Source organism: Sphaerodactylus townsendi, linkage group LG08, assembly GCF_021028975.2.
Source record: "Sphaerodactylus townsendi isolate TG3544 linkage group LG08, MPM_Stown_v2.3, whole genome shotgun sequence".
NCBI lineage: Eukaryota > Metazoa > Chordata > Lepidosauria > Squamata > Sphaerodactylidae > Sphaerodactylus > Sphaerodactylus townsendi.
The window spans coordinates 61,472,221-61,495,397 of NC_059432.1; the positions used below are offsets into that span (position 1 = coordinate 61,472,221).

A 23,177-nucleotide genomic window follows, 5' to 3' on the forward strand; every position below is an offset into this window, starting at 1 on the left:
TCTTTTAGCAATGTACAAAGAATGTTAGCAGAAACAAAGCTTAGCAAATAATTTATTTATTTATTTATTTATTTATTTATTTATTTATTTTTCTACTTTTATACCGCCCTCCCCCAAAGGGCTCAGGGCGGTTTACAACAGTGATAAGACAATAAATATTAAAACAATTTAAAAGCAGCATCCAATTTCTGTATCAATTAAATACTTGGCAACTACAAATACTTTTTAAAGCTACGTTATGTCAAATAAAAACGCAATATGCACGTGGATCACTGTCTGTGCAGAAGACGACTCTATGAGCCATCCCTATCACTGGGATGTATGAAAAGACACTCAGTACATCATAAAAACATTAGAGCAGATATCTATGGTCTGCGGAAGCATATCTTTAGTGAAAGGACTTTGATGAATGACAGTTTTGTCAGCACAGTCAGGCCCTGAAAGTGGTCACATATCATTCACTTGCCAAAACAAAAAAAATGAGGATCGAAAGAAGGGTAGGTATACTTTCTTAATTTCCCTCTTATACCTCAGAAGGGAGACTTGGAATTAGGTTTTATTTTTAATCTCTCTTGCCCTATATCTTCAACAGGTAACGTATTTATTTATTTATACCCTGCTTCTATCTCCAATGGAAACTAAAAGTGGCTCTTTTGTCCTCTTTTTTCTCACTACCCTGTGAGGTAGCTAGGCCAATTGTGTGTGATTAGTCCATAATCACCCAGCAAGCTTCCATGGCAGAGTGGGGGTTTGCACCCACTACATGTAAAAAGCAACTGGTGAAAGATATTTCATCAGTCATACAATACTGCACCCCTGGAAAATGAAGCAATCTTCCTAGCAAACTGCCACAGTGCTGAAGTCAGATCAGGAACGTTGATAATAGTGGCTCAGGGACATTTTTCAATATGGCGGGTATGCCAACTCTGAATAGCAGCTAAAATATCTGATCTTGGATTACTAGACTGGAGTGATGCTGAAAAGACGAGTGCAACATTTAGGGAACACTCCTAAGCAGGTATATTTATTTATTTATTTATTTATTTTATTAGATTTTTATACCGCCCCATCCCCGAAGGGCTCTGGGCGGTGTACAATATATAAGACAATACAATTAAATAACATTTAAAACAACATATAAAAGCAGCAATAAAATAAAATCTCCTAGTATCAAATATAGAACTCAGATTGAAATTTAATTTAAAATTCAAGATATAAGTTAATTAGTTGGCGTCCAGCGTTCCAATCATATAAAATCCCTCCCTCCCTACGATGAGGCGTAGAATCCTGATGATGGATTGGTGGCCCAGGTGTTAGGAGGCCAAGGTCGAGGACACTATTGGCTGACTGGATCATCCAAAGGCCAATGAGGAACAGCTCCGTCTTACAGGCCCAGCGGAACTCACCAAAGGTCCGGGGGGTAGCTGGATGGAGAGATTCCACTACCAGGCGAGGGGCCAGGGCATAAAGGTCCTGGCCCGTGTAAAAACCAACCGCGTACTTCGAGGCGGGGGTTACCGATAAGTTGGCACTGCGTCGGAGGAGCCTCCTAAGGACATATGGGGTATCGCGGTCTCGAAGATACGATGGCCCCAGGCCGGGCTAGCCTTAAAGGTCAACACCAACACCTTAAGAAGATGATCCGGAACTCTACTGGGGAGCCAATGCAGCTGCCGCAGCAGAGGCTGGATATGTTCCCGAAAACCGCTGCCTGTAAGCGAAGGCGTGCTGCTGCATGGTGAACCAGTTTCAGTTGCGCGGATCAAAAGCGCCAGGGAAGGCCAGCGTACGGCGAGTTACACAATAAGTCAAGTCTGGGAGATGACCGTTGCATGGATCACAGAGGCTAAGATCCGCTTCTGGAGAGGAAGGGAGCCAGACGCTGGGCCTGACGTAGGTGTGTGGAAAAGTAGCCTGGAGTTGTAGCAGTGGGCCACCTGGGTCTCCCATTGAAAGAGACAAATCCAGGTGGACCTCCCAGAGCTGCGAACGCAGGGGGTCGAGGTGGAACAATATGGCCCCTCCCACACCGGGCGGCTGGAAAAGTCCCTCCCCTCACTGACCAAGCCAGATAGGGATCTCCGTCTTCGAAGCGATTCAGTTTTAACCTGCATCTGTCGGCAACCAGCAACCGCCTCCAAAGCAGTGCTGTAGAGCTGCAGGGGCGGCGGCTGCTCCCCCCTCCATCAACAGAATGAGCTGTGTGTCATCAAGCTGTACTGGATGATAGCAAAATCAGCCCAAAACTCCGTACCAGCTGGAGCAAGGGGTCGCATGTAGATGTTGAATAACAGCGGGGACAATAGTGCCCCCCCTGGGGTACACCGCATTGGGCGGGCACTTCCGGGAGGCCTGTTCCCCGCACCTCACTTGCTGATTCCGGCCCCGGAGGAATGAGGTTATCCACTGAAGGACAGTGCCCCGCACTCCGGCGGCGGCCAGGCGGTGGGCCAAAGATCGTGGGTGCGGACTCACATCAAAGCGCTCGCGGTGAGATCTAACAACACCAGCAGCGCCGATCCGCCTGTAGTCAAGCTGAATATCGGGAGAGTATCTGTGACGGGCGAAGCGAGAACAGTCTCCGTCCCATGCCCAGCACGGAAGCCGGACTGGAAGGGGTCAAAAAGCCGATGCGTCATCCAGAAAAAACCTTGAAGCTGCTCCAACACCACTCTCTCAATTACCTTCCCAGAAAGCGAAAAGATTCGAAACGGGGCGGTAATTGGCCAGATCTCCTGGATCTAACGATGGTCTTTTTTTAAGAGTGGGTGGACCACTGCACTCCGCTTCAACCCATCCGGGGAAAGTTCGCTTGCTCAAAGAGAACCATTGATGATACTTTCAACAGATGGGAATTCGTGAGCTCCGCCCGGCAGGTTTTCACCAAGCCAGGACGGACGTAACGGATCCAGAGGACAGGTAGTAGGTCTAATTACAGCAGCTAAGGCTCTGTCAACAGCGGCTTCAGAGAGCAGGGAAAACTGGGTCAAACAAAAAGGGACCCGAAGACGGCAAGGGAGAGTCTCCAGATTCGCTAATTGTAGCTAACGTGGATGGAAGGTCATGGCGGAGCGACGCGATCTTATCAGCGAAAAAAGCTCGCCGTAAATGCCTCTGGCCAGCTGATATCCAATTGGGGATTTGAAGATCTCTCTCCTATAAGGAGGTCAATGACCGAATTATCACGAAATAATTGTCCTGGCCGAGAGCTGCTAGCCGGACGCTTGAGAGGAGGAGAAGAAAGTCCTCTTAGCCTCCCTTACGTCAGCCATCTCATGAGGCTTTCATAAGCTGTCCTATAGGATGTTCAAGGCGCAGCTTCGTCATTAATGACTTCCCTCCATACCCACTACCGCTCTAGGCGTCTAAGCCCTCGCTTCATGTGGCGTAGCTCCTCGGTATACCATGGAGCGTAAGCCGAGAGGCGCTTAAGAGGACGACTGGGAGCAACAACATCGATGGCATCGGAGAGTCGAGGAGTTCCAATCACCTCCACCTGCTCTCATCGAGGAATTGTGCAAGTACGAGGATCCAGGAGTCCCGAGCATTCAGGGAAACCAAGTGGATCCATAAAAGTCTCAGCGAGGCGGGCATAAATCAGCCTCGTCGCCTAGACGGGTTGGTGCGGCAGGTCCACCCGGACCTTTCAGGGCAAAATGGTCGGACCATGGCACCTCTAATAATAGAAGGATACGACCTCAAGCTTATCCCCGACCCGAAGATCCAAAATCCAGCGTGTGCTCCAGCCTGCTCATGGGTGGGGCCAGCAGAATTTATCAAGGAGAGGCCTAAGCGCCGCCATAATGGATGACACCTGTAGGTCCGTGGCTGTCGTGACATGAAGGCAGCTGTCCGGGCATGGACGTTGGGGAAGTCCCCAAGACAATAAGTCTGGGGAACCTTAGCGAACGCCCAGTCAGCCACCACCTCCAGCAGCCGGGCAGGCTGTCTCCCGATGCGCTTCAGGGCGCACCCGGTACACCAGGAGAACAGCCAACCTCTCTCCGGGGCCAAACCACTCCAGACCGACACCCTCTATGCCGGAGACCTCCGGGACGGGCTGCCCTGAAGGGAATAAGAATCACAGGATGAACAATGCCACACCGCCCGGCCCTGGGTTCAAGTGGATCGGTGGAGACACGCGAAACCCGGGGGAGTGACTCTAAGCCCAAGAGGCGGCCGGTCTCACCTTCGCGCAAGGTTTACGTTGATTCACAGGGATACATGCCAGGTCCACCTGCTGGGCTCCGAGAAAATCGAGTACCATGGTCTTATTATTGATGGACCTGGCATTTGATTAGCACCAAAGACGAAGCAGAGTGTCCCTGATCCCAACTTCGACCATGCGCTTTCTCCAAAGGGATAAGGTCGGAGGTCAGAAAGGCAGAAGCGAGCATAATTACATCTCGTGTACCTCTCTATCATATCGCAACCCCGCCTACCGCAGTATCTACCCCGCCCCATCAATACGGGGATCCCTAGCCCCAAGGTTTGTGCCCCCATGACTCCACCAGCCCCCCCTCCTCCCAGAACCTGACTAATCCCCAAATTAGCTAGCTAGGTTAGGCTAAATCAATCTGGCCTTACGCCAAATTAGCTATAGCACTAGCTCTAGCAACTCCAATAACTACCCCTAGTACAACTCCGGAGTTATCCAAATTACAATCTATATACAACTAGCATCTAAACAGTAATTACACAATCTATCAATGATACAACAAATCAAGGTTAAAAGAGAAAATACAAATGAAAGGTGCTAGGTGGAAAAACAAGAGAGATTGTTCTTCAGAGGGGCCTCATTATCATCTGGGTTCCCAGTGGGATCGGTGGGGGTGATAGTGATGGGGGTTCTCCTGTGATGGAGTATCTATTGCATAGGCGGCGGGTCCAGGGCTCACACCACCTGAGTCAGCCGCCTAAGTATAGACAGGAGAGCTATGGAATGAAACTAAAGAAAAGAACCAGACAAATGTGATCTAAATAATAACCAAGTAATAGCCGGGGACCACTGCCACTGGCCCCCCTCAATCAGTCCTAAATGAATAATGTCAATAAGTGAAGAACATCCAGCTCTCTCACTGCCGATGTATAATGTCCGAAAAATGAAACAGCTCTCTCACAGCTGATATATACGTACTGAGAAATTTAATGAAAATACCACATGCTCAAATTCCAGTAACTCCCCACTGTGTAGCGAACTACTCCACCGGGAACGTCCGACTGCCCAGTATGTTGTTAGGGCCTCTGCTGGTTTATAGGCTGGGCTAGACCCAATGTTGTAACAGTATCCGAGGCTCTGTGTCTGTGGAATAGAAGGCTGCATCTGCGGAGTGGTAGGGAAGCTCAGATGTCCACTCCTGTGATACCAGAGTTGGCCACAGGGTCAGGCACTCTATTGCCACCTTGTGGCAGAGAGTGGTATCGCTCCTGTTGTAGCCAATGATGTTATCGAGTAAGGAGCTTCGTGGCAGTTCTCAGCGGCCGCTGGCGGCGGCCATGTTGAAAAAACTGGGGGAATCGCTGCCACCGGTCCCCCAGCACCGGCCTCCACCCCCGAGAAGCGGGGGGAGGCTCCTACATGCCAACTGCTCACGTCTCCATCGGTCAGCGCGTTGATTGAGCGATACCGGGCGCCCCACCGAGACGCCGTCGCCTGCGTCGCCACCGCCGGGGCGCTCCGTCGGCCGTCTCCGCCGCCGTCTCCGCCTCTGGCTCCGGTCCTGGACGCTGCCCCCCGCTTTTCTCCGGCTCCCCAACTCTCTCCGGCTGCGGGGCTGCGGGGCGCTCGGTTCGGCCGGTCCTATGCTGACGGAGCGAGGGGGATCCCGTGTCAACCGTCAGCTCTCTGGTTCCGGACCCGAGCACCAGCCTGCAGACTCTGAGAGAGGGGGTGCCGAGGGGGTGCCGAGGGGGTCTCACAACGGGCACCCACGTCCCGGCGAGGGCACCAACGCCGGCGCAGACACAGGCACAGACAGAGCAAACGGACCCGGGAAGAGAACGGAGGGCGAAATACCGCATTCCGTCGTCCTGGGTCATATGGTCTTAGCTTGGTCTCAGAACCTCCGAATCTTCGAGTCCTAAAATTATTGCACTCTCCCGTCGGTCGAAGAGGCTGTGAGGCACCAGGTCTCTCTTCCCAAAGGTTGTAAAATGCATTAAAAACAGGCAGAAGCCTCAATTCAGGTTAATACGGAGGGAATTTTAAAAATAGTTTCCAAGTTTTTGCGGTGCTCTGCTGCCGAGCACCGACGCGGACGCCATCTTGAACATCTTGTGTGAAGTAAGTCCCATGTTATCCACTGGAGCTTGCTACCAGGAAAGTGTCTTTAGGACCTCAGCCTTAATCTTCAAGTCACATTCTCAGTCACCACCTTACTTGGGGCCTTTCCCCACAGATAGATCTCTGGACTGGCTCAACAGACAAGTCTGGAAGCTTTCCAAGCATGTGTGGAGCCAATTTAGGCCACAACTACAATACACTAAGAAAAGGAGCTTAAGCCCTTCTCAACGCCATTTCTCCAACCTGAAACAGCCCCAGGAAGATGCTATTTGATCATTAATTCAACAACCTTCCTGATGATTTTAAAAAACAGCAGGTAGAAAACAAAGATAAAAACAGAAGAAGAGGTATTCATTAAAAGCTAATCAACATGTATTACTTTTAAATTCTACTGTCCTGCTCTGCCGCTGGCATTTTACCTTGTTTGCCTTCCACTCTTCCATTTCCAGAAAAACAGTCTCTCTTAAAAAGTCTTCCAAGTACCGTAATCAGGTTGCTGATTATTATATTCCCAGTTAAACCTGCTACAGGTTGCCCTTTTCTGACTGTGAATACTTGCCCCCTTTCAAGCAATCCTGCTTCATTAATTCATATCCTACAGAAAAGGACACTGGAAAACTAGAATTCATATGTTGAGTTAACCAAATTTCCAATTCAGGGGACTACTTGGTATCTACACTGAGGCGGATTCCATTTGGGCCAAAAACAGCGGTGTGAAAATGGTGTAAACTCTTTTACACCATTTAAAACTATTTTACATCATTTTCACACCGTTTTCACACCGCTGTTTTTGGCCCACATGGAATCCGCCTGACTGTGGTACGTGCATGTGGACAACCAAAAGGGAATTTCCTGGGCTGGAAAAGTTGCATCAGTATGAGAACTGAGCATGTTTAGTTGGGAGCAGCAAGTTATTTGCAGACTGCTGAATTATTTGCTGCATATTAAAGCAGATTGAAAAGATTAATTTCTCAAAACAGAGCATTTGAACTCTAAACCTTTATTTATTTTCCTTGTTTAAAGTATTATAATGGGAACAATGTCATCTAAAATAAAACACATTACATAACGATCAATTAGTATTATGTATCTTTTCCTGTAAATAATGGAACAAAATATCCATTCTCTGATATTTTAGTGGCATCTGCATGCCTCAGTTGAAAGTACTGACTTATCTGTTCTGGGAAAGTAATCCTTTGTAATCTGTTTTACTAACTAGTATTATCCAGCTGATATCCAATTTCATTTTAACTATGTCTTTTTAAATTGAAACTCGCTGAAGTAGTACCAGATGAACTGCATTATGTCTAGAAAATGATGTAGATCAGAATTCTACATATCAACACAACTACAACATTCAGTATGAATTTTGAAGGAACTCAATATAAAACGAAACTAATAAAATCTTTCCTCTCCCTAACAGTAGCCATAGCCCAAAATGGAATCCCTGGAGCAACAGAAAATGGCAGGTTTGAGCTGCGGAGAAACCAAAAGTTAGAGCTTTAAATTCGGACAGGAAAAAAAAGATGTTTTCTGCTTTCTACACAGCAAGCAGGAAACATCTTCAACATGTCTTGGTTGGGAAAGATTGCTAGTTTGTCATTAAAAAAAGAGTTTAGCAGAAATAAAACATCCTGAGGACATCTTGGGAAAAGAGCTGTACACATTTCCATCCCAAAACACTTCTTTCCTTGTCCTCAAGACATTTTATTTGTGTTGTACAGAAAATTATACAGTGCTGAGCGAGATGGGTCAATAGTTTGACTTAATTTAAGGAAGGTTCCTGTAAATGGAGCCATATGGTTTATCAGTTTAGGCATTTGTGTCCTTCAAATTGAGGGTGAGGTTTGATTATTTATGGAACATCACCAGTTCCAATAAGAACAAAACAGGAGGAAGAATGGGCAAGCTTCGCTTTCTTTTCTGGATTTCGTACAAGGGGAGAAATATGCCCTCCCAGAAAGAACAAGTCTCTCTCTCCTCCACATAAAACTCAGATGCACAGGGGAAAGGAAAACATAAGTCATTCACTACTTCCCCTTTTGCTGCTTCTGCACACTGTGGAAAACAGTCTGTAACTCATGGAAGCAGTAAATCATATAACTATGAATGTTTTCACCCCTGAGCACACTGACACAATTTCCATTGCCTATGGAATAAAAAGAATGTGCACTTTCAAGCACATTGCATGACACTAGTATATCATCTTAAAAAGTGATCTCTGACTTTTGCTACTACCATCATTCCATCCAATTTTAGTAAAAAGGTCTCCTTTCTCCAAAAGCAGCAAAACACAAGAGGAAGTGAAGAGCGCTTACAAGTACACCAATGGTAATTAATAATGTCAATGGCCACCTAAGCTTTAATGGAGAATCAAGATATATAGGTCACAAGATTAAGAGTATTCAAGATAATTGCCAACATCAAAGTCTGCCAAAGGCATACTATAAGTAAATGAGCATTAATGCCCATTCCACAAACACATTCTTTTTATTATTATTTTTAATACAATTTTTAAATATATACTGATACAGAACAAAATATGAACTACACAACAGGACAAGCAAAAGAACCATATAGTAACCTCATATCCAATATAAAGGATAATATTGTCAACGAAAATCAACACACACACACACACCCACACACACCCACACACACACACACACACACACACACACAGGAAAATAAGAGAATAGTGGGGGGTGCTTCCCTCTAAGATGACTGAGACATATTCATTTCTTTAAAAAGTATCCTCTGATATAACTATTCAATATTTTATTCAAAATTTCCATGTGAGGCCCTTCAACCATTAAAGGAAATTCTTTAATGAGCTATGCTCTTGAAATTCCATTAAATAAATTATAAAATTGTTCCAGATCATCTTAAAGTCATGTTTCTTTTTACTTCCCTGAATCAGTCTAACCTTGTTTGTTAAATTTTCAGGTGCGACCATATTCCTTTGTTTTTCATGCCACCTATCTAAATAATAATAATAAACACATTGTAATAGGCACTAGAATTCAAATGGCAGCAGGTGCATAGCTGAATCAGTCATACTGCATTCTGCCAACTGCATTCAGCTCACTGGCAAGGACAAAAGACTGCAGAAAGCTTTGGAGGATAGCTTTCAGCTCAAAATACAGTGAAACGGGCTATTTACAGTCCACATGACAAGGAAAATAAAGAAGGTAAAGGAGTTGCTTTTGAACCTTTGAAATTCAAATTTTATCAGCAGTAATTCCTTTCTATCTTCAAAGCAAGTATCTGATTTGAAATAAACTTTTTAAAATGAGAATGTTGATCTCCTTTAAGACACTACAATCTTTTCCCCACAAGTTTGTTTCTGTGAATCATATCAGAAATGTAATACATTCAAAGAGCAAGCTTGCTACAAGGATGAACTTCCCACCAGAATAGATTGTGCTTTTCAAAGAACAACTATAGCTGGTGTATCAATGAAAGCCCATAAAAGGCACTATGTTCCACTGAGGAGATCTTGACCTCCAACTGTAGGCCGGGATCCAGTAGTACCTTCAAGCTACAAACCTATTCTCTCAAAGAAGTGTAACCCTCCAGACAGGCTGACTCCTCAGCTCTTGAGCAGTTTTATTACTGACCAGCAGCACCTCAGTGCTGACTGGGCAGAGTTTCATTATTGTCTCCAAGTACCTCTCCAGCATTCCTAAGTAGAGTTAAACCTTAAAGCCTTCTGCCTAGGATGGTGCTGCAAGTCATCCAACTCCAATGTCACCTGCACTTTGGCCCTTCCAAAGACAGTTATCTCAGAACAGGCAAAATAATATGTCCTTAGCAACATTTTGGATTGTGGCATCTAGGAAGAGATCAAAGGATTATCGTATATGCATTGCTCCCTGATGATGGCCTCTCTGCTTCCACTGTAACCCAGTTCCCTGGTATACCAGATGACGGTGAAACGGGAGCCGAGACATCTAGAGTGAAGCTGGCAGCAAGTTCGTGATGAGGCTAAAAGAACATCTTACAGGACATTTATGAAATCCAATCAGATGGTTTTGAATGTAAGATTACACATATCCCCAGGGCTTCAGCAACTGCACTGGTTACCAGTCAAATTCCGGATCAGGTTCAAGGTGTTGGTATTGACTTTTAAAGCCCTGAGCAGTCCAGGGCCCTGGTATCTGCAGAACCGCATTTTCAGCCCCAGTCCAGACCTGATGGAACTCCCACCCATCTGAAGTTAGAGCCCTTCATGATGAGGTGCAGTTCTGTAGAGCTCTGAAAATGGAGATGTTTTGTCAGGCCTAGGATTGAGGCAGCCTCAGCTTACCATCTAGATCTAGATTGGCCTCCCCCTTCCCTTCTTTCCTGTTCCTTATCTCTTGCTTTTCTTGTTTTCCTCTTCCGTCCCTTCAGTATTAGAATAGAAAAAACTTAAAAATCATGGGGAGGTGCGGTGGGGGGGGGTGCAGTTTCTGGATATTGTTTTAGGCCCAGGAGATTGTTCTCTAGTGGAACATCTTTCTTATTCCTAACCACTAAGGAGTCCTGTGATGCTAACTGTTGATTGCCTAACTATTGGATATTTTTATATTTGTTAATGTTTTTAATGTTTTTAATTGAAAGGGTTGTTTAATTTGATGAACTTAAATTTTATTGCATTATTATTATATTGTATTAAAACTATTGTTGTTCGCTGCCCTGAGCCTGGCTTGCTTTGGGTCAGGTGGGATATAAACCTAAAAATAATGCTTAAAATATTATTTCAGCAAGTGACATCATCAGAAACAGCAAGATCTAAATCCTTTGCTCAATCAGGATGCCAACTCTGCAACAGCCAATCACTAATTCATATAAAATGTGAGCTATAGAAATGAAGTGGATGCTGTCAACAATCCAAGGAAACAGCTTCCCCCATTTTTTCACAAATGTACCTACCTAGTAGTTGCACCCCACGAGTGAGTCCATAGACATCGATCAGAGCCCACAGTGGCTCAGTGGTCCTCACCCCACTGAAGAACAGCATTGCAGCAGAGTCATTAACTCGATAAAACACACGTCCCTTTTTGTCCACCCAGAATGCTATGATATTTCCTTCATTGGCAAACTCTTCTGGGAGGGCCTTTGCCCAGAATCCACTTTGAGAAACCAAATCTGGACACGCGTATTTGGGCAAGGTTTCCGGGTTAATCCTGGAAGGATCCTTGGCAGTAAATCCAAGGCGAAGAGCGCCGCTCCAACAACACTGCTTCTTTGTGATCTGAAGGGAGAAATTGAGCAAAAGAATCAGAATTATCTGGTAAAGAACAAGGGGAAAGCTTTGTGATTGGTGCACTATTCTTTATTTGCCTAATTTATACTCTGCCTTTCTTCCTTTTGAATACCTAGAATGACTTACATCATTCTGCTCTCCTCCATCCTGTCCTCACAACAACCCTGTGAGATAGATTAGGCCCAAGGATTACCCAGCTAACTTCCATGTGGGGACTGAAACCTGAGTTTCCCAGACCCTACTCTGACATTCCAACCATTGCACCACATTGGCTATCTATTATGATGAGATGAGGTTTCAGTGTAACTGGGGGGCAGAGGGCGGAAGGGACTCGAGAAAGCTGCCATAGTGCCATTAATACAAGTACTTAGCATGAGATGGAATTTATGAGAAGTACTTATAAGAGATGGAACTTTACAAGGAATTTAGTGATTGCGCTTCGATCTAGCCACAGTGATTCATACAGATCCAGTGACCCAGTGACTGAGCCCCTTCAGGGGGAGGGCAGGGCAGAAATTTAATAAATAAACAAACAAACAAAGGTGAGGAAGGTGTCCTTTCTACTGATATAACGTAGAGAGGCTTTCCAGTCCATACAGGAATATCTGGGAGAGGTTTGATCTTCCAAGGAACCAGTTTACCCAATACATCTTTGGTTTTGTGAGCAGACCTGGCTGTCTGAAAGTAAACATTTGCATAGGTACAGTTAGAAAAAAAAAATCCTACAATGCATCCATTTTTGTTGCTATATAACTCAGCCATGACCCTTTCTGTTCCAAGTATGATTAGCAACTCCCTACTGTTTCGAGTAATAGGTGACAGTGCTCCAATCCGCACAGCACAAATAAGATATCTGGGGATATCTTAAAAAGAGGCAACTTCTTAATTTCACTCCATACACCCAAAAGATATTGCAGGCAGAGGTGCCCCACCCCCTTGCTTGTTTCTTATCTCCCAGTTACAAACAACACCTTGAGACGTATTGTGGGTAAAAAACAGGCCATAGCCAGAGAATTTATTAACAGAAAGCATAGGGAAACAAATGGCGCAGCATGGGTAGTGATCCCGTTCTTCTGGGCGGCACGGTTGCCAACCCCATAGCAAAGCCCTATTATTTCTCCAGCCCGCTGTTGGAGGAATCTAACAGGCAAGGGGACTGGGGCGAGACACTCCAGGCTGGCGAAGTGCCCATGACTGGAGACTCCCTCCGATCCCCATTAGGGGGCACAAGCTTCCTAGCCCCCCTGTGGGGCGTTCCAACGTTCGGCTTGCTTCACCCCAACCTCTTAAGGAGGTGTCCAAAACCGGGGAGCTCCCCTAGCTCCCCTTACCCTACGGATCACCCCCCATGCTCAATCCACCACAGAGCCGAGAGGAAGGAAGTCCTTCCCCCCCGCTTCCTGCCAAAAGATATTCTCGGGATGTCTTTTAAAAAGCCGCTTCTCATTTGTTTTCCAAACAGCACAGGTGTCAGAGGAGAAAAGAGACTTTCCCCCACTTGATTGGTAAGTGTTCTGGTCTGTTTCACCCTCACTTGTGCCTGACATTTTGTGTGCTGCTAAAGGGATTCTCCCTGTCTCAATTTGCTAAAGGTTGCCCCAGGACGTTTGCTCTGCAGGCTCCAATCCTGTGTGCCTTTTCTGCATGAAAAGTACATAGTTGTAATCAGCAATTCCGGCCAATTCTGTCAATATATAGTTGTTGCTTTTTTATTTTATCTTGGAGGAGCTCTATTCAAAGATATACAGACATGAAACTGAGAAACTTAGATCATTGATTCTCATTGAAAAGTATTGGGAGAGCAGAGGGCAGGTCTACCACCCATCCTGCTTCTCAATGGACGGTAACAAAAATACAGATCCCAACGCTAAGAGACTCTGCACTTGTGTTTCAAAACAATTGTTCAGGAAGGCATGTTATAAAGGTAATATGATTCTATTGTAACAGAATAATTCAGGAAAGTGCTTCAATAAAAAGAGCACAACTGTGAACTATACTAGTGAGCACATTTTGCATTATAGAGTGCAAACTGTTTTCTGCATAGATTAATATTTCATGCCTAATACTTTATGCTTTGTTTCAAATTTCTATTGCTAGCTCTAGGTTGGGAAATTTCTGGAAATTTGGAAGTGGGTCCTTAGGAGGGGTATGACATCAATAGGCTATAATACCACAGAATTCATCCTCCAAAGCAGCCATTTTTTCTAGAGGGAGTGATCTTTGTACTCTGAAGATCAGTTGTGATTCCAAGAGATCTCTAGGACTTACCAGATGGTTGGCAATCTTTATTAAATTGCTTCTTAGAACTTCCAGATTGAAGCTACTGCTGTCTTGCACCATGAAATTCAATCTGGCAACTCTACCTTGCTGAGTTACATAGAAGAAGTTGAAGAGGTTTGATTTCAAGTAAACCACTCCATGGAAAGCTACATTTGACTTCTGTTCCAGCATCTTAACTGTTGTAATCCTCTTACCACAAACAGAGCTGTAACCAAGAATTTCAGAAGTAAAGGACACAGCAGGTTGGATCCAATGACTTCCTTCCGCAAAGGGAGGAGGCAAGACTTAGCCAAAGGAAGCAACTGGATCTATCCAGTGGTGGGATTCAGCAGGTTCGCACCACTTCGGCAGAGCCAGTTATTAAGTTGGTGCTTGTAAACAACCAGTTGTTAAATTATTTGAATCCCACCACCAGAACCGGTTGTTAAATTATTTGAATCCCACTACTGGATCTAACCCAATAATTTTAGTGATGCAGCAAGACTTAGCCAAAGGAAGCCACTGGATCTAACCAAACAATTTTAGTGATTTCTCTTTCAAATGTGGAATATCAATGTATTTGGCAAGATACTGGGAGAACTTGGAATACTATCTCACAAAGCATCAACTCACCTTGAGCCTGACTTGCTCATAGATAACAATTGGCCTATTGCTGAAGGTGATGGCATTGCAGAAGCTGGCCTGGCGCTTGACCGCCTTCTGTGTGGTATCCATGATGATCTGCGATCCTTTGGTATGTGGATGGAACAAGAGTGGACTGATTGAGAGAGTGCCACACTGTGGGATGGGCAAACAGTGCTTTTGCTTGTGGTGGCATCGGTGAGAGGAAGAAGGAAAAGGCCCACCTATAGAGTCTGAAAAAGAGGAAAATGAGAATTGTAAAAATCTGGTGACTGTCATAACATGTTATCTCTAATTACTAAGTGTGGCACCCCCTGGTGTTGGGGTCACCTCTCCTGGATTTCCCAGGGTCACTCCCTCAAGCTTCCAGGAGTCTGAACAGGCCTCAGAATGGAGGGAAGAGGTCTCACTGGCTGCCTGGAACACTAAGTTCTGCAGCTCTAAAAACTGGCAGCCAGCAACATTTTATTTATTTTTATTTATTGTGTACAGCACAATAACCAACATGTACAAAATAAAACGACTAAAACTATTAAAAGCAGCGATAAAATAGAAAACTAAGCATAATAACTAGAATTGGTTTGCAGAATGGCGTCCGACAATTCCATATTTCAAACCTTCTTTCAGGGGGGGAAGAGCAGCCAATCCCAGGATGACAAGAGGCACAGATGTAGAAGGCCGGGGGGGGGGGGCACCATCAACGGCTGGTTCCTCCAAAGGCCCGGTGGAACAGCTCTGTCTTGCAGGCCCTGCGGAATTCAGTAAGGTCCTGCAGGGCCTGGACAGCTGGCGAAAGAGCGTTCCAACAGGCTGGGGCCAGAGCCGTAAAGGCTCTGGCCCGTGTGGAGGCCAGCCGTATCATCGAGGGGCCAGGGACCACCAGTAGATTGGCCTCCGCTGAACGGAGGGGCCGTACAGGGACGTGTGGGGTGATGCGGTCCCGAAGGTACGAAGGTCCCAGGCCGCGTAAGGCCTTAAAGGTCAACACCAACACCTTGAAAATGATTCGGAACTCTACTGGGAGCCAGTGCAGCTGGCGCAGCACAGGCTGGATATGATCCCAGGTGGCACTGCCTGTGAGCAGGCGCGCAGCTGCATTTTGGACCAGTTTTAGCTTCCGAATCAGACGCAAGGGAAGGCCCGCGTAGAGCGAGTTACAATAGTCTAACCTGGAGATGACCGCTGCATGGATCACTGTGGCCAGGTCGGTCTGGGAGAGGAAGGGGGCCAGCCGCCGGGCCGGACGAAGATGGAAAAAAGCAACCCGGGTTATATGGGCCACCTAGGTCTCCATTGATAGAGATGAATCCAGGTGGACCCCCAGGTTGCGTACGGAGGGGGTCGGTGCCAATGTGACCCCCTCCCACATCGGCGGCTGAAACATCCCCCTCTCCCCCTCACGGCCCAGCCAGAGGATCTCCGTCTTCGATGGATTCAGCTTTAACCTGCTCTGTCGCAACCAACCAGCGACCACCTCCAAGCAATGCTGTAGAGCTGCAGGGACGGCGGCTGTTCCCCCCTCCATCAACAGAATGAGCTGGGTGTCATCCGCATACTGATGACAAGACAGCCCAAAACTCCGTACCAGCTGAGCAAGGGGTCGCATGTAGATATTAAATAACAGCAGGGATAATAATGCCCCCTGGGGTACACTGCAATAAAGCGGGCACTTCCGGGAGGCCTCATCCCCACATCTCACTTGCTGACTCCGACCCCAGAGAAACGAGGCAATCCATTGAAGGACAGTGCCCCGCACTCCAGAGGCGGCCAGGCGGTGGGTCAAAAGGTCATGGTCGACCACATCAAACGCTGCGGCAAGATCTAGCAATACCAGCAGCGCCGATCCGCCACCGTCAAGCTGCATACGGAGTGTATCTGTGACGGCGACAAGAACAGTCTCCGTCCCATGGCCAGCACGGAAGCCGGACTGGAAGGGGTCAAAAGCCGATGCGTCATCCAGGAAACCTTGAAGCTGCTCCAGCACCACTCTCTCAATTACCTTCACCAGAAACGAAAGATTCGAGACGGGGCGGTAATTGGCCAGATCCCCAGGATCTAATGATGGTCTTTTTAAGAGTGGGTGGACCACTGCCTCCTTCAACCCATCCGGAAAGACTCCTTGCTCAAGGGAGCTATTGATGATACTCAACAGATGGGGCCGTAACTCCGCTCGGCAGGCTTTCACAAGCCAAGACGGGCACGGGTCCAGAGGACAGGTAGTAGGTTTAACAGCAGCTAAAGTCCTGTCGACAGCGGCTTCACGGAGCAGGGAAAACTGGGCCTCCTTGGCCCTTCTCCTTACTTTTCTCCTATAGGCAACTTTCTCCTTGCCCCATTCCCCATTCCCTGTCCAACAGGGCCTTGGGGCTGGAAGTGAGCCTGTGCCTCCTTGACCCCACAGCCTGTCCTCCCTGTCACTCTCTGCCTATTCCCAACCTGTCCTAGACCTACCCCGACCCCGCCAGTGGCGTAACTAGGCAAACTGGAGCCCTGGGCAAAACCTGAGTTTGATGCCCCCCCAGGCGCATGCCCAATGCAACACGCACCCCCCCCCTTGTAGCTACGCCCAGTGGCGTATCTAGGCAAACTGGAGTTTGGCGCCCCCCATGGGCAGCCACCCTCCCCCACTGTGACCAAGCAATGATTTTTTTACACCAGGTTGTTTCAAAGTCACCATCACATTATAGAACATGCCCCAACTCACAAATCTGAACACAGCAATAAGCCATGCCACACAGCAGAAATAATTTTTGAAAACATTTTTAAAATGCTTTCAAAATGTTTTATTACTGCTATGAAAACATTTTATGGTGTTGTATCCAGTACCCCCAATTGGGGAAAACAGCATCACTTTCAATGTTTCAAAGGAGAATCTGGGCTCCCTAGTTTAAACAAGTGATGCTGGAATCCACCCCCAAACAGCATCATTTTCAATGGTGTTTAAACTAGGGAGCTCAGATTCTCCTTTTAAATCCACCTTAAAGGGAGAATCTGGGGTTCCCAGTTTAAACAACATTGAAAGTGATGCTATTTTGGGGTTGATTCTCCCCCACCCTGAAACAGCATCCCTTTCAATGTTTAAACTGGGGTCCTCAGATTCTCCCTTTAAATCCATGTCTAAGGCGGGGGGATTTAAAAGGAAAATCTGGGGAAATTTGGAAGGTGCCTGCTGTCAGGGGTGCAATTGTTAAGCTAGCAGCACCAAACTTTCAGGGTATCTTTAGGAGACTCTCCTAATGATACCACCCAGGTTTGGTGAAGTTTGGTTCAGGGAGTCCAAAGTTATGGACCCTCAAAGGTGTAGCCCCCATCTTCTGTTAGCTCCCATTGGAAACAATGGATGATGGGGCACCCCCTTTGGGAGTCCATAGCTTTGGAGCCCCTGGACCAAACTTCACAAAACCTGGGTGATAGCATCAGGAGAGTCTCCCGAAACATCCCTGAAATTTTGGTGCTGCTAGCCTAAAAACTGTGCCCTCTGCAGGCCAAAGAAAAACACTGAAAATACAAAAAATCCCACAAATGAACCTGCAGTTTTTGCGCCCCCCACAGAGCTGCGCCCAGGGCAACTGCCCACTTTGCCCAATGGGAGGAACGCCTCTGGACCCCGCTCCCTGGCTCCACCCAACACCAAGGCCTAGTTTGCCTCCCTGGTCTCTTGTCTGCTTCCACTGCTGCCCATCAATGCCTTCACCTGCTTCTGGTGCCTGCCTGAAGTAGCGCAGTCCACTGTCATGGCCTCCATCACTTGCGGGGTAGGGCAGCTCTGTGCCATGGCTCAATGCTCCTATGTGCCTGGCTGCTGCTGCTGTTGCAGCTGGCCAGACAGGCATCTGGGGACTGGGAGGGTTCCCAGAGCAGGAGGTGGCTCTCCCTCATGTGGGAGGTGGTTGTAGAGATCAGGCCCATGGCCCTCCGGGTTTTCAGGCTCACCATGGTGTGGCAGCACTGGGCTAGTCCTAGGCTGGGGGTTGAGCCTCCAAGCTAGATGCAGGCACCGTCTCAGGACACGAAGCTTGCAGGGGAATGTTTAAAAAAACATACAAATACCACATACAAATAATTTAAAGGAATATGTCTAAAGCCCAAAACCAGTTTGCAAGTATGTAAGTCCATTTAGATATACGTGCAAAGACATATGTGCAAGTGATGTTGAAGAAACCAGGTTCATTTAGTTAAAAGGGAGGAAAGCCACACTCTAAAACCAAACAGCTGTTAGCCTTGTAGCAATTTCAGCACTCCTATGGTGAAAAAAAACCCCAAAGCGAACACCAGTCATATGTGCAGCTCCTTTACATGTGCACAGATGGGCTTAAACCTTCAACCATGCACAGGGCTGCCCCGAAGATGGTAGAGAGCAACCATGCTCTGTTATTCCTGTCAACAGAACAATTGGCTGCTACTTTACATAGCTGGAAGACTTGTTTTGGTTAAATGCTGTGAACATTTACCTTCCCGTCTGCTGGATGGGGGAAGGTTGTGTCTGTAGCTCCAGGGAGGGGCACACAACAAACTGTTTTGCCCAGCAAGGTATTCAGCATGGGCAGAAGAATGCTTGGGGGAGACTTCAGAATACACTGAATACCGCCAAGTCTATTGCCAGATGTAGCTTATGAAAGAAGCTGTATGAAGGATGCTTACATGTATGCAGTTAGGTAACAAGAATGAAGCATCAGTGTGCCCACAGTACCCGCAACCAGTTTTGGAGGCTAACTGGGCATTTGGGGAGCAAAGAAGGAAGCTGCTGGCTTGAGCTCATTGGAGACAAGAAGGTGGACTGTGGATGCTGAGACACAATCAAAATAATGGGAGACTGCCTGGGATGGAAGCATGAATGGTGACGTTTCAACATATTTCCTCTTTTACCAATTTTTAAGTAGGGCAACTGGGCATTGCTTTAAAATCTTGGAAGGCTTATTTTGGATAAATTTTGTGGAAACTACGTAACAGCCATGGGAACCATGGGGAAAGATCTCTAGGTTCCCCTCTCCGAACAAATGTAGTAATAATTTTATTATGACCAATTAAAATGTTACAAAATTCTGAGTCCTCACATTGGGTCTTTTTCTACTGGACCAACAGGACAACCTTTATTTTTTTCTCCCCCTGAAGTCTCTGAATAGCTAAGCAAATGTCAAGGAGGTTTAAATAAAAAATCTGCTTCAGGGCAGCACAGCACAAATCCCTGACCTTTCCTGGCTCTGATTATATACTGTAATTGTTTATATACTAATGCCTCCACTCTGTCTTGTAATCCAGTATATGGAACAATCTACTAAATAGCTCCCAGTGCAATGTCTCATTGGCCCCTAGTATTAGAAACACACATGGAAGGCCATTATTTCAAAAAGAGCTCTCTAATATGCTTGAAAAGGTATTCAACGAAACATGCTACCTTCTGGGGTTGGTACTTCAAATAAAACATACAGAACTTTCATAGGGGGTTGCAGCCCCTTCCCTGTGAAGAGAGTGGGACTTTTCAGTTTAGTAAAAAAGATGACTACGAGGAAACAGGATGAGCATGTGCAAACTGCCATCAAGTCATAACAGACCTGTGGCAATCCCAGGAAGAGGTTTCCAAGGCAAACAAGAAGCAGAGGTGGTTTGCCATTGCCTTCCTCCGCAGTGCCTTCATTGGAGGTCTCCCTTCCAACTACTGACTCTGCTTAGGTTCCAAGATTTTATCTTTCCTTCAGGGGAAATGATAGATTTATAAACTATGCACATGTTGGACAGAGCTGATAAAAAGAACTTTTTGTCCCTCTCCCCAAATACTACAGTTTGGGGGCATCCAGTTAAGCTGATGGGCAGTAGATTCAAGGTGGACAAAAGGAAATTCTTTTTAATAAAACAAGTGATTAAAATGTGGAATTAGATGCCAGAGGATGCAGTGATGGCTACAGGCATAGCCAGCTTTAAAAGGGGATTAGAAAGATCTATCAGTGGCTACCAGTCATGGTAACTAAAGGAAACCTCCACATTTAGAAACAGTAAACCTCTGAATACCAATGCCAGGAGGCAAAATCAAGTGAAAGTTTCAATCTCTATCCTCTGTTGTTGCGCCACCATGTGAGACAGGATTCTACACTAGGATAAACCACTGGTCTGATGCAGCAGGGCCAGGATCTTCTTATGTAACACACTACTTAAAACATCTGCAGTGCAGAACAACCATATTATTATAAAGCATTTAACCACATGGTTGCAAAGTAGGTTTGGGATGGATGGAGAGTGAGGGAAATTACAGTAAACAAGATAGAGTATATGGGAAGCAAAAACACTGGATAGATAATTCATTAATAATGTAAAGGAAGGCAATACTCTCAGTCGTCAACAGCGCTCTCTTTAAGTGGCCACAGTTCAATACCTTCTAAAGTGTTGCAACCTCCAAAACACATAAGCTTTATGATTTTTGTTTCCCCCTTTGCCTGAAAGGCTGAAAGCAACCACAGCTGAAAGAGAGGCTACACAATTAAAGTACACTTGTGTTATTAGAGTAAGAAGTATGAAGAAAGGGCATCAATTAATTGCCCATTCTTGCCAAACTAACATCAATTTTTCTTTTATTTTGTCAAGAAGGAATTGACAACTCTGCTAACTGTATTTATTTTGGTGTTATTTGCAGCAAAATTCACAATCCAGAACTATCTGTATAGTTTACTAAAATATTTTTACAAATTTCAGGAGTCAAGTAGGAAGGACCTTCTCAGTTGTGGTGCCAGTATTATGGAACTTCCTCTCCTGGGCTGTCCCCTTCCATTACTAGCTACATACACCACAGGCCCACATTTTCATGAGCGTAAGAGCTCACCACCTGCTTCCACTTGGTGATCATTTAGTCATCTTCTGGGCACAACTGTGTAGAGGAAGTAGCTGCACATATGCCGCCTCCTTCTCAGGATCAGCACTGCTGCAGTCCAAACATCATTGACCATGCAGAGTGAGAGAATTTGCAGATCCTTCCTTCATGCAGAGTGAGAGAATTTGCAGATTCCTTCCTTCACGACCCCACAGATGATAAGGCAATTGCATAGAGGCAGGGACAGAACCAGTGCTCTCAATTCTTCCTTCCCACTATGGTTGCCAGCCTTCAGGAAGAACCTGGAGATCTCTTGCTACTACAACTGACGTCTAAATGTCTAAAATCAGTTCTCCTGGCAAAAATGGCTTCTTTGGAGGGTGGACTCTAAAGTAAAGTTGACATTTTAGTGACTTCAAAAAAAGATGGCTTGAGCAGAAATAAGCATCCTGATGATCCTGGAGATGTTTTGAGGGGAAAGCTGGGCAGAGTACCTCCCCAAGACACCTTTTTACCCATCCTCAGGATGTCTTATTTGTGCTGTGTGTAATCGGTCTACCATATATATATATCTTTACAAATAAAACTGCCTTGGCTGGAGTGTAGTTATGATGTCCTCATTTATTTATTTTTTTGGATATGCAGTTCATTCAAAGGTTTCAGAATGGAGTCTGAGATTCATTTTTTTCTTCAGTGTTGGTCCAGCACACCTACTCAAAGTTTCAGGACACTTGTCTATCAACAGTTGCTAATAGGGTGGGAGGTGCAGAAAGAAAAGTAAGTCTAGAAGGGATGGGTGCAAATCCATTAGTCAGTGATCCTACAGGCAGTAAAACAAATTGATTTAGTCTTCCTGCATTTGTTGATGGCTACACTAATAATTTTAGTCATTTATCAACAGATACTGGCTGCAAAAAAATATGTTTGAAGATCCCTAAATTCTCCATTGCTACAGAAATTTAACAACAGAAGTCTAGCCATGAAAAAATGTGCAATCTTGCCTATGGTATAAGGTCATGTTGGATGAGGCAAGTAGTTTTGCTTCTGATCTACTGTCTACACAGATACCATATTTCTTTCATTAACTGTTATTAAACTGTATTTAATAGCACCATGCACACAAATTCTACACCATTATTATGTCATGAGAGCTGAATTTTCAGAGCCACAAGGTTTAAATGCCACATCAAAATCTGCCTGCAAGTAAATATCTAACTTTCCACAAGCACAGAGAACCATCACCACCACCACATTCCCATAGAGATTTCAGGAAGCACTGGGATTGTTATAATAGCTTGCATCCTTAGGCAAATCCATCACCTCAGTATAGATAAACTACTACTTGTGTGGAAATGTGAACTAATGATGCTATTTCGCAGAAAGGTAAAAACTATCCTCTTTTTCAACCACAGGTTTGCTATTGCTCATGAGGGAAAACTAAATAACAATAAAACAAATTAAAAGCAAAGGCAAGCCTCTAATAAAAACTGTAATTAGAATATGTACTAAAGCACCTATTCTAACAACTGTTAGAGCTTCATTTATTCTTCCCAGGTCATAGTAGTAGCCTTTTAAAACTACAGCATTATAGTAACCAAAACAGTGTGCAGCTTCTCATATAAAATTTAACAAAAAACCTCATGTATACTCACAGTATTAGAACAGTTTTTCATAGCTCAGGGAAGGTATACTGTTCTATAACAACAGTTGAAGATGAATATTCATTCACTATGATAGGGTGGCACGCACCACTAAGCAAAAGGAAGAATGCATCTTTGAACATACTCTGTGTTCAATTAGAAGACTCACAGTGCCATCCCTAAGCAGTTATATCCTTCTATATTCATTGGAGTTCACAGGCTTAAGAAGAATATAGCTTTTCCTAGGATGACACTGTCAGTATTATTAAAGACAACAGTAGCTCTGCAAAATTATTTGCACAA

At 45.5% G+C, this 23,177-nt stretch overlaps 1 protein-coding gene across 3 annotated transcripts in view; it reads right to left on the bottom strand.

The window, feature by feature from the left end:
• Nucleotides 1-23,177, bottom strand: part of NEURL1 (neuralized E3 ubiquitin protein ligase 1) — a 166,617-nt gene that overhangs the window by 47,130 nt on the left and 96,310 nt on the right. For all 3 annotated transcript variants that reach the window (XM_048505269.1, XM_048505268.1, XM_048505270.1), the window contains exons 2-3: nucleotides 14,427-14,668; nucleotides 11,201-11,522 (exon numbers count right to left, since the gene is read on the bottom strand). In XM_048505269.1, the coding sequence (XP_048361226.1) occupies nucleotides 11,201-11,522; nucleotides 14,427-14,668 (564 nt within the window). The remainder of the gene's footprint in view (nucleotides 1-11,200; nucleotides 11,523-14,426; nucleotides 14,669-23,177) is intronic.